Genomic DNA, 10,838 nt, shown 5'->3' on the forward strand with positions numbered 1-10,838 from the left:
CCTACTGGGGACAGAAAGGGGTAGGGAGAAGGAGGCTCAGACAAAGTCCAGAGCCTTTGTCCAGGGCAACCTCAGAGCGGCCTCCCACACCAAAGCTGTCAGCCTAACTGCGGCCAGACAGGGCCGGCGGCCCAGCAGCTTCACCTTTCCTCCCCAGGGGCTCACAGCCCCTCCCCCGACCCCTGTCTCTCCCGACGACGGCCGCCGCGAGCCCTAAGGAAGCAGGATCGAAGGGGCCCTAGCTCTCAGGGCCCATCAGGCAGGGGGCCTTCTGGGCGCTGGCGGGCTTGCGGGGTCCCAGGCCGGCGCCCCTCCCAAAAGAGAGACACGTCAGAGTGACGGCTTGTGAGCAAGTGGGCCTGGGAATGGGGCCAGACACCTGCCCCACACGCCGCCCCCGGGTCACCGGCCGAGACGCGCTTCCGCGTACTTCGCGGGCTTCGGGCGTGAGTGGACCCAGGCTCCACCCGCCACTCGGAGCGGCCAAGCCACGCCCACACCTGGGCACCGCCGGGGGCGGGGCGGGCAGGGAGCCAATGGGGAGAGGTGGGGCGGGGCACAGAGAGGGTGGCCAATGGGCGTAGGTATAGGGAGGGCGGGGCGCACCGAGGAGCCAATGGGGGCTCGCGGGATGGGGTACACGGGCTGCAGGCCAATGGGGTGGCAGCCCGGGGCGCTCCCGCTGAGCTGCGGGCGGCAGGTTGCGGCCTCGCGGGGCGCGGGGAAGGAGCCGGTTCGAGTCCGGACCCCGGAGGCCGGCGGGCGCCCAGGTGAGCCTCGCCGACACCGGGAGCCTCCTGAGTGCGAGGTCGGCCCGGGCAGCAACTCCGACGGACGAGCGCGAACCGGGCCGCCCGTTGGGGCCGCGCCGCACCTGCACCCGCCCCACGGCATGGTTGGCGGCCTGCGGGGCGAGCGTGGCGAACAGCGGGACTGGGAGTGGGCTGCCAGGCTCGGTGGGTCCGGACGGTGGATGTCTCAGTCGCGGGGAGGAGGCGTTCCCATGGCAGCAGGGTGCCGGGTTTGCGTGTGGGCGCCCTAGGGTGCCTGGGGACGGCGCCTCGCGGGAGGGGCAGTGCCCTCCGCGCCAGGTAACTGGGTGGGGAGGCAGGAAGTCCTGCATCTGGTTAATGATTCGCCTCGTTCCGGAGTGGGGCGGGGCAAGAGGAGGCTAGGAAGTGGGGGAAGGCTCCCGTGCTCCGGGAGGGAAGACTGGTTTCCCCTTTGGGGGAGCTGGTCTTGACTACCCCCACCCCAGGAATGTGTGGCCTGTGGGTAGGGCTGGGCACAGGAGAGCTGGGCGGCAGCCCTGAACCAGTTCTAGGGTGAAGAGCAGGCCAGGAGGAGCAAGAGAGGAGGGCCAGGCCGTGGGGGGGCCAGGTAGGGCTTGACCCTGTGGCCTTCACCTGCAGGACAGGGATGCTCTCTGCGGCCATGGAGCTGAAAGTGTGGGTAGACGGCATCCAGCGCGTGGTCTGTGGGGTCTCGGAGCAGACCACCTGTCAGGAAGTAGTCATCGCACTAGCCCAAGCTATAGGTGAGTTCCCTCAGGGACAGACAGGCACAACAGGTAGACCTGGGGTGGAGCCTGGCCCTCTGGCCTTGTCTTCCTCCAAGGAGGGCGGGGCCGGTTGCTGATCCCTCTTGCCCCTCCCCACTTCCTCAGTCTGGGTGGACAGGGTGGGGGGACGCAGGCTGACCCCTCTCCCCCACCCCAGGCCAGACGGGCCGCTTTGTGCTTGTGCAGCGTCTCAGGGACAAGGAACGGCAGCTGCTGCCCCAGGAGTGTCCAGTGGGTGCCCAGGCTACCTGTGGACAGTTTGCCAGTGATGTCCAGTTTGTCCTGAGGCGGACAGGGCCCAGCCTCGCTGGGAGGCCCTCCTCGGACAGCTGCCCACCCCCCGAGCGCTGCTCGGTCCGCGCCAGCCTGCCACCGAAGCCACGACCAGCACTGGGCCGTGAGCCCCACAGAACAGTGACTTTCAGCCTAGAGTCCCACAGGCTGGCCTCCAGCCCTGCACTGCCTGAGCCTGTAGTCCCCGTGGCACCTGTGCCAGGCCCCTGGGAGGACCTGCAGGGCCTGGCGCAGAGGGTGCAGAGGAACGCGGAGGAGCTGGGTCAGGAGGCCTTCTGGGAGCAGGAGCTGCGGCGGGAGCAGGCGCGGGAGCGCGAGGGGCAGGCGCGGCTGCAGGCGCTGAGTGCGGCCACCGCCGAGCATGCCGCCCGGCTGCAGGCCCTGGACGCCCAGGCCCGCGTCCTGGAGGCCAAGCTCCACCTGGCCGCAGAGGCCCCTGGGCCTCCCTCGCCCACAGCGTCTGCTGCGGAGCGCCTGCGCCAGGACCTGGCCGCCCAGGAGCGGCAGAGCGCGGAGGTGCAGGGCAGCCTGGCCCTGGTGAGCCGGGCTCTGGAGGCTGCGGAGCATGCCCTGCAGGTGAGCTCAGGAACCTGCACCCCGGACGGGCGGGTTCGGGCCGGGTGTCAGAGCCCGACTCGGGAGGACACCAGCATGTGGAGCCCATGGCTGTGCCCCTGAGGGTCCCATGTGCCCCAGGCCCAGGCCCAGGAGCTAGAGGAGCTGAACCGGGAGCTCCGCCAGTGTAACCTGCAGCAGTTCATCCAGCAGACGGGGGCTGCCCTGCCGCCCGCCCCGCGGCCAGACCGGGCTCCCCCTGCCACACAGGTCAGTGGTTCTGGAGGGTGGCTGGCTCAGTGGGGGCCCAGTCAGCTCCAAACTGACTCGCTCTCCCCACAGGATCTCATGCCTCCAGCCAGAGAAAAGCCCCTCCCGGGAGGCCCCCGGAGTCCCGCCCTCGTGTCTAGTCTGAGCCCAGAGGGTATGTCTCTGCCTGACTCTGGGAGGGACGAGGTCATCCTGTGGCCCCTCAGCCCCCTCAGCCTGCGTCCTCTCCACAGTTGCCCCCATGAGACAGAACTCTTGGAGGTAGCAGCTTCGGCCCAGAGTGAACGTCCACTGCTAGCCCAGCCCTGGGCTCTGATGACATGAGCGAGGGCAGCTGAAGCCAGCCCGGCCTGGACAGCAGGAGTCACAGTCTTAGAGGACTCCCTCCCCCGTGCAGTTGGAAGCCCTTGTGCCCTGGGCCCAGGACAGAACACCTCGGAGCCATGGGGTTTCTGCTACAGGGGGGGCGGGGAGCCTGAAGATGCTCGCCCTGCTCCTTGCCGAGTCTGCCCAGCCGCCTGGAGAAGCTGGGGACACGGCCAGCTAAGAACTCATTAGGCCCCAAATGCCATGGCCCCTTTTCCGGGACGGGAGATAGTGGATACCGTTCAGTCTGGGTATGTACTTGCCCGTGGGAGGCACCCTTCACTACATACGTGTGCGTACATGCGAGTGCCCACGCTGTCCCCCCTACTGCGACGTTAACGCCTCAATAAACTGCCTCAAGTGGCTTGAGTGTGTGCTGAGGCTGCACTAGGCAGGGACTGGGGGCTCTAGCACTTGGGACTCTACCCAGAGTCACCCCGGAGTTCCCTGAACTGCTCAGGGCTGACCATGGCCAGGGCCTCTGAGAAGGGGGTTCCCGGGGTCAGTAGTCAGTCGGATACAAGGCGGGCCTCCAAGGCCTCACACTTCGGGCTTCTGTGCCCACCCACCCTGGGGCTGAGCCCACTGTTGTAGTTGGTTTGGGTCTCCTGGACCCCCTCCCCAGGATCCCCCTCCTCTGGCCTGCTCTTCACGAGCAGCAGGAGCTGCCACCCTCTCTGGGATGGCTCCTGAACGTGAGGACTCAAGGACACGCCAGACCTGCCTGTCAGGTTGACTAAGTCTGAGAGCTCGTGGGAGCAGGTGTCTGGCCTGCCGGGTCAGCCAGGCCCAGGGACTTTTGCCCAAAGCGGCTTTGTAGGCCCCGTGAGGGTGCGGCCACCCTGCTTTCTGACTGCCCCTGCTCCCCGGGTGGGCGTGAAGCCTCTGCTGCCGGCCGGCAGCCTTGAAATAAGGGCAGGTGTCCAGGTCATAGCCTCGTCCTGGGCTGGGCCGCAGGCTCCCGGCTCCAAGGTCTGTGGCTAGGATCGGGGATGTGATGACCAGAGTTTGGGGGACTCTAAGCCTTGAGTGAGCAATATTGAGGGGCAGGGTGGGGACATCTGAGATCATGGGGTGCTAAGTTTTAGAGTGAGCAACTTTGGGATGGAGTCAGCCTTCCGCTGGACTGGAGTGACCCCCGAGTTGGGCCCGGTGCTCCCCACTTCCTTTAGGGCAGACCATAGGGGACATGAAGTCCTAAGCATGAGGAGCAAGGAAACCAAGAGCACAGCTTGAGGGGAGCAACCAGGACTGGGGGCTTCCTGCCTGAGATGGACCACAGATCCGGAGTAGCTGGACAGGGCAAGTGACAGAAGGAGGCTTCCTGTGTGTTAGGCTGCCTGAGCCTGCTGTCCGGCTCACAGCAATCTGTCCCTAGGGGTCTGGACCGTCCGGACCTGTAGCCCCAGAGAGGACCAAGCACAGGGTCCCATGGAACGTAGCCTGGAGTTGGAAAGGCTGATGGGGCCGTGCCCTAGGTGGAAGGCCTGAGGGCTGTGTCCAGGTCTGAGGGGCCTGTGTCCCTCACCCGCGGCTCCTACCTACACCCAGGAAGGTTGGATGACCTCTGGGCACCAACCCTGAGTCCTGCATGGGGTCAACTCCCACGCTGAGTGCACAGGCCGGCAAGGGCACGGGCAGATGCCATCCGGGGCCCATCCTACACAGATGGGACAGGTCAGGACTCAACCACACCATCCTGTGTCATGAGCTTCCTCGCCAAGTTTCCTGGCCCCTAGAGGGACTCAGGCACGGAGCCGGCAGGACTCACACGCCCCTGGCCTGCGTCTCTTTCCGAAGGACACCTGTTCCTTCCGAAACCACCGCCAGGGGCTCGTCCCTGGTCTGCTCCTGGCTCTGAGCAAGCTAACGAGCCCTCCCCTCCACCTCAGAAAGGTCCTCGGGCAGCCAAGCTGGAGGGGGGGCTGCAGCAGGAAAGGGGCAGAACCCCCCTCCTCCAGCCGTCAAGTAGACAAATCCCACGGCACCAAAAAGTGCCCAAAGTGCTTCAGATCACTGAGCAAACCTGTGAGTGGCTGAAAAGTTTACTTTTAAGTTTTAAACTGTACATTGAAAACAATGATGTGAGTTGTGCCGAGGTGGGGGAGGCCCTGCCCCGCAACGTCCATTCATGACAGGAGCAGGCTAGGCCGGGCTGGGCAGCTCTCCAGCAGCTGAGGCAGGACCCTGCCTGGTGTGAGGACCACTGAGTCGTCAATGTCGCCCTTCAGGGCCAGGCTGTGTTGGGGGACAGCACTGGAGCCCCTGCTGGCCTCAGCGCCTTCTCACCCCCAATGCAGGAGTGCCCTCTAGGGCTGCCAGAGAATACCGGGGTTTTCAACCCCAAGGCCGCCACAGCTTCCCCGTCACCTGCCGAACCTGCTGCGTGTGACAGCACAGTGACCACCAGGACAGGGTCTTTGCAAAGGGGAGTCCAAGCCCACATGAATCCCTGAGACCTCTCCGCCAACTGCAGACCCAGCTCCAGCTGTCAGTCTCCACTGCCTGGGGAGAGGACAGGGCGTGCCGCAGGCATCCTGGCACCTGCAGGCCCTGGGCATACTCCACGACCAGCAGGCTTTTACCGTAGACTTGAAAGCTCCCAGCAGAGAAGGCAGGCCCAGCGGACAGGCCAGGGACTCCACCAGGTGCCCCCACCTCTGGAGGGGTACACTGCTGGGCACCACAAATGGGTCCAAGTCCTCACTCAGTGGCCTTGATGAAGTGGCAGAAGTACACAGAAAAGCCAAAACTGTCACTATCTTCCTTTAAAAAGTTCCCAGAGATGCTCTTTAGAGGATGGTCCTAGAGGCTCCGGTCCTGACGGCTGAGTTTCTGACCACCACACCCGTGCCTGCCCAGGGCTGCCCTCAGTTTGGCGACATCCAGAAGACGGACCCAGGAACCGTGCACATCCTGGCACCCTGCGACACACAAGGAAAAGAAAGTTCCCTCCAAGAGGGCATCAGGTCCAACCTGAGCCCTCAGTGTCCCCCCTTTATCCCCCTGGGCGTCCGCTAGGCATAGACAGGCAGACCCTTCCATTGAGGCGCCCTGGCCTCCCCCTAACTCCCACCTTGGCGCGCGCCTTCCGAGCCGGTGAGACCTCCCCCTGCCCGACTGAGCAGGGTCACGGAGGGGCCGGGGCGATCGCGCTGCCCAGGGACAGATCAGCCGCTGTCACACGCACAGTGGGTCCGGAGCAGCGCAGTGTGCGGTGGGCAGTGGCTGCCCTGCGCCTGGAGTGACCGCCGGGCAGGCGGAGAGGTCGTCCCGGACCCCGACCCTTCCGTTCCCTCCAACTTCGGCGTCCGAGCCCCCGCAGTGCGCAGGAGAGGGGGGGCCTCTGGGGTACGCCCCCGCCCGCCGGCCTGGGACCCCTTGTGCGTCACCTGCGACCCCGGCGTGGGGCCGTCGCCCACTCCCAGCCCAACTTCGGCAGCGGCCGCGGCCCCCCCACACCCCCGCGGCCCCGCGCCGGCGCCCCGCGCCCGGCCCGTATGCAAATGTACGGGCCCCGCAGCCAATGGCCAGCCGGGCCGGGCCCGCCCCGCCGCGCCGCAGCCAGTGAGCGCGAGGTGGGGGGCGGACGCCACGCCCACCGCCGCGCAGCCCTTTGCGGGCGCGGCCGGAGCGTTCCTTTCCGCACGTCGGCCTCGGGGCGGGGCCGCCACCTGCCGGGCGGGGCCTGGGGCCCCGCGCTGCGGCTCCCCCGCCGGCCCGGCCGGGTGGTACGACCCGAGGAGTTCTCCCCGCCCTCCCCGGGGCGGACGGCGCCTCTCCGGGAACCCGCGGGGCTCCGCGCACGTAGCAGAAGCCGGGGCCCAGGAGGGGCTTCGGCCTCGGGACGCACGTACCGTCCGCGCCGCCCGCGCCGTCCGCGCCCACCCCGGGGCGATCTGGCCGGAGGCGCGGGGGCTTTGGCTCGGCCTGATTTGCCCCTCAACCCCGGGGGGCAGCCCTGCGGACCCCGGTCCTTCCTATGGGATCTCTCACCACGGAAGACTCGAAGTCGGAGTCCGCAGCGCGGAGCGCAGGGCCCTGGGAGGCTCGTCCCTGCCCTTAGCCCGGTTCTGTCCGGGCACTGAAAAGGTTATCAATCGAGAGGATGGACTGTTTCAGACCTGGAGTTATAGATTCCCGTGTGGAGTTCCCAAGTGGCAGCTAAGGGGCATTTGGCCCTGGCCCCTTTCTCTTCATGGATCCTCCGTGGCCGGGGGCTCCCTGAAGCAGAATCGGGTCATCTGGGCTCCTGATGCGGCAGAGAGGTGCCTGCTCCCCTTTTGTTCTTGGCCCAGGGTCCTCGTAAGCCCCGTACCCCTTCCAAGGTCAGCAAGTGCTCCCCCTATCCCCCCACCTCTCTGGTCTCAATCAGTCACTGCGCCTGCCTGGAACACTGGCCCTCCCAGGAGACCTCTCTCCTGGCTCCAGGCAGCTCCAAAGGGCCCCTCCTCTTCTCATTGCTCAGGGGCCCTGCCCCCTCAGCCTCAGCCACCCCGCTGCCCCCTGGCTGCCTTCCAGGCCTCCTGCCGTGCAACTCACCACCCCACTCGTTGTCCTCCGTGTCCCCGTGACTTACCTGCATCCCATGTAAGCCGGGGCTGGGGCCCTCCAGCTGCCACAAACCCGCCACAGGCCCCTCCTGCACCCTGTCCACTATTGGTCGCTTCATTTTTTCCTTCACAACCGTTGCTTGGGTGGCTCAATGCCAGGGCTCCAGGGAGGCATGTGTCCCCGCCTGGGACCTCGGGAACGTGAAGACTGGTGCAGGGTGCTGTGCAGTGTGGCCACCTGTGGCCAGGGAAGGAGCACGGGGGGGCAATGAGCTGGCTCAGTTCTACTGGAGTCGAAAGTTGAGGCATCAACAGGCCTGGATCGCGTGGTCTCGAGGGAACCCCTAGGAACCTGTGGGACGCACAGCTTCAAGACAGGGCAGGGCTTCGGAGGGAAGAAGTCTGACTCAGGAACATGAAGAGGCCGGAAGTCAGGGTAACTCCAAATTCCTGTCTTGTCCAGCTGCTACAACCCCCAGCTGTGCCCCCATCCTGTAGGTTCCAAACGCATCCTTATCGCCCTCTGTAGTGGGTCGAATGGTGGCCCCTCAAAAAGATTTGTCCGCATTCTAATGCCTAGCCCCTGTGTATGTGGCCTTACTTGGAACAAGGGTCTTCGCAGCTGTAATTAAGTTAAAGAGCTTGAGATGAGATCGTTCTGGATTGTCTAGGTAGGCCCTAAATCCAATGACGGGTGTATTTACACAAGATAGATGAGAGAGACAGGTACACAGGGAGGAAGGCCATGTGAAGACAGAGGCAGAGATTGGAGTGATTGCCACAAGTCAAGGAAGCCTGAAGCAGCAAAAACTGGAAAAGGCAGGAAAAGATTCTCCCTACAGATTTCAGAGGGAATATGGCCCTGTCAACCTTGGTTTTGGACTTGGCCTCCAGGACTATGAGAGAATAAATTTCTGTTGCTTTAAGCCACCCAGTCTGTGGTCATTTGTCACCGCAGCCTCAGGACACTAGCACACTGCTTTCCTAAGTCGGAGAACAACCCTGTCTATCTCCTCCTCTGGTTCCGGCCCTGTGTGTGCAGGCCTGATGACACAGGAAAGGGCTGGCCTGGATTGGAGAGACCAGGGGAGCTCCCGGCCCAGATCCACCCTCCTGAACACATGAGGAGAGGAGCACGCGTGCCATGTCTGTGCCTGCCTGTGCCTGCGAGGGGCAGGAGCAGGGGGGGCCAGCGCACACCAGAAATACAGCCTGGGCTTCTGGCTGCAGTTCTGTGAAGTGCATGTGAGCAGGGTTTACATGTGTGTTCTTGCTTGGCCCTAGCATGTGGGAGGTGGCAGGTCAGTGTGTGCCGGAGGTGATGGTACCGATGGGAGGTATATATGGAAGGTGTCCACAGGCGTATGGGAGGGTGAGGTATTTGCATCAGCATGTTGGAGGCGTCAGCATGTGGGAGGTACAGATATATGCCTGTGTTCTCAAGAGGTACCATTAGCTATGCTCAGTTTGGGCCCAGACCAGGGGCTCTGGGCAGTTCCCTGGGGACAGGTCTCACATCCGAGCACAGGTTGGCATGGCTGGGTAGGTTGTACAGTGTACCCAAGACTGCCTGCTGAGAAAGTGTTCTTTGCATTTCATCATGGGTGCATGAGTTTATTATGACAATTCTGCAGCCCCCAGGAGCAGCTGCAGATATAGGTGGGAGGGGCTGGCCCTTCTCCAAGGGGGCTCCAGGGTGGCCAGAAGCTGTCCAATTCTTTCCCAGCAGCTCCAGTGGCATGTCCTCCCCCCCACATCTGGAACCCTCTCCTGGGCAGTGGCCTTATATTTAATGGCCTTCAGCAGATAGATATGGTGTGTAGCAAGGCCAGCACGTGCCAAGCTCCAAGCTGAGGGTGAGGTGCCTGGTGCAGTGTACTGACCACGCTGGAACCTACCCAAAGTGCTATCCCTGTACTCAGTCATCCAGCTCTCAACATCCCTATCTTATGACTAAGGACACTCAGGCACGGGGAGGTTGAGAGACTCTCCTGAGGTCATGTGATTGATACACTCAGAGCCCAAGTGCCCAGGTTCAGGTACCTGGCCTGGGAGACACCCAAGAGGCACCGTGCTGTGCTAGCCGCCACCCTGCAGATCCTACCGCTCCAGGCCACAGGGAGGAATCACTGCAGAGTCCCCACCTCTCTGGGACCTTCTATTCTTCCTTTCTGCAAAGTCATGTCCTGAGCCTATAAGGATGCTGTTACCTCTCATAATAAACAGAAAAAGCAAAACAACCCTCTCTTGGCCACTCCCCGTCAGCTCCCTCCGCTTGTCCCTTCCCTGGGCAGCAGAACCACTGGGAGGAGTAATAGGTGCTTGTCGTCTGCTTACTGGCCTCCCATTCTTTTTAAATGCCCTCCAGCCACCCACCTGCCCCCAGCACTGTGGTCCTTAGGGCCACTAGTGACCGCCACCTCCCTCCACTCAGGCGTCCTCCTGGATGCGCCTTCTTTGCCTGGCTCCCAAAGCCCCTCTCCTGTTTTCTCCTCGAGCCCCTACCACTGGCCTCCTTCTTAGTCTCCTTCGCAGATTCTGGACCTCTTGACATTGGGGGTCCTCTGCTGTTCCCGCCACCTCCCACCCCCAGCACAATACAATTCCCACATTTTTATCTCCAGTGCAGCCTCTGCCCAATCCTTGTCAGCTGCCCACTGAACGTCTCTTCCGGGATGTCACAAGTGCGCGCCTCAGGTTCCCCCATTCTCCCGAGCATGGCTTCCATCTTGAGCCTGGGCCATGGTGGTCCCTGAAAGGGAGTCACCAAAGTAGCCCACTGGTCTCCTGGGGTTTGCCCTGGCTGCTCCAGTCTGTTCCCACCCCGCGGCCCAGGGAATCTTGTAAGCCAGAGCGTGTCATTCTGCTCAAGACCCTCCAGCGCCCCAGAGTCTTTGGCCCAGCATGGCAGCCCCACTGGCCACTCTCCAGCCACGCAGGCCTTCTGTCTGTGGTCCAGCCAGCTTGTCCACGCTCTCGGCCCTCCGGTCTTTGCCAGGTCCATCTCACCATCTAATTAACGCCAGCGTGGCCTTCTGGGCTCCTGAGCCCCGAAGTTTATCCCACTCTGTTTATCTTTTTATCATGGCGCGAATCACACACCACGCGGTGCATGACTGGCAGTGTTTACTGTGCCGTGTGTGTGGACAGAGCGGGACTCGCTGCGGGTGTGTGGTCTTTGCTGCGCCCCGCTCCTGCAGGAGCCGCGTCTGCAGGGCTCATCAGTGCTTGGTCCACGA

General features: G+C 63.6%; 1 protein-coding gene and 1 long non-coding RNA gene across 5 annotated transcripts; one reads left to right on the plus strand and one right to left on the minus strand.

The window, feature by feature from the left end:
* The first annotated feature begins 617 nt into the window (after positions 1-617).
* On the plus strand, positions 618-3,411 carry RASSF7 (Ras association domain family member 7). 4 transcript variants are annotated; one of them, XM_039840443.1, is made up of 6 exons: positions 618-770; positions 1,413-1,537; positions 1,719-2,431; positions 2,552-2,680; positions 2,753-2,834; positions 2,914-3,411. In XM_039840443.1, exons 2-6 carry the CDS (start codon positions 1,420-1,422, stop codon positions 2,943-2,945), a joined length of 1,074 nt encoding a protein of 357 aa, XP_039696377.1. In that variant the 5' UTR covers positions 618-770; positions 1,413-1,419; the 3' UTR covers positions 2,946-3,411. The 4 variants fall into 4 exon arrangements, with proteins under 4 accessions (XP_039696377.1, XP_039696373.1, XP_039696375.1 ...); XM_039840439.1 differs by having other exon boundaries at positions 2,753-3,411; XM_039840441.1 differs by lacking the exon at positions 618-770 and adding an exon at positions 779-956 and having other exon boundaries at positions 2,753-3,411.
* Positions 3,412-5,073: 1,662 nt separating this feature from the next.
* On the minus strand, positions 5,074-6,544 carry LOC120584663 (uncharacterized). The gene is made up of 2 exons (XR_005648091.1): positions 6,439-6,544; positions 5,074-5,970 (listed from the first exon to the last, which is right to left on the minus strand). It is a non-coding gene; the product is annotated as an uncharacterized LOC120584663 (long non-coding RNA).
* Positions 6,545-10,838: the final 4,294 nt, after the last annotated feature.

This window comes from Pteropus medius, unplaced genomic scaffold, assembly GCF_902729225.1.
Source record: "Pteropus medius unplaced genomic scaffold, Ma_sr-lr_union100, whole genome shotgun sequence".
Classification (NCBI taxonomy): Eukaryota; Metazoa; Chordata; class Mammalia; order Chiroptera; family Pteropodidae; genus Pteropus; species Pteropus medius.

Coding starts and splice junctions, on each gene's coding strand:
- RASSF7 (XM_039840439.1), top strand. CDS start 1,420: ATGCTCTCTGCGGCCATGGAGCTGAAAGTGTGGGTAGACGGCATCCAG. Junction 1,538..1,718: donor CGCACTAGCCCAAGCTATAG/GTGAGTTCCCTC, acceptor CCCCCACCCCAG/GCCAGACGGGCCGCTTTGTG. Junction 2,432..2,551: donor CTGCGGAGCATGCCCTGCAG/GTGAGCTCAGGA, acceptor CATGTGCCCCAG/GCCCAGGCCCAGGAGCTAGA.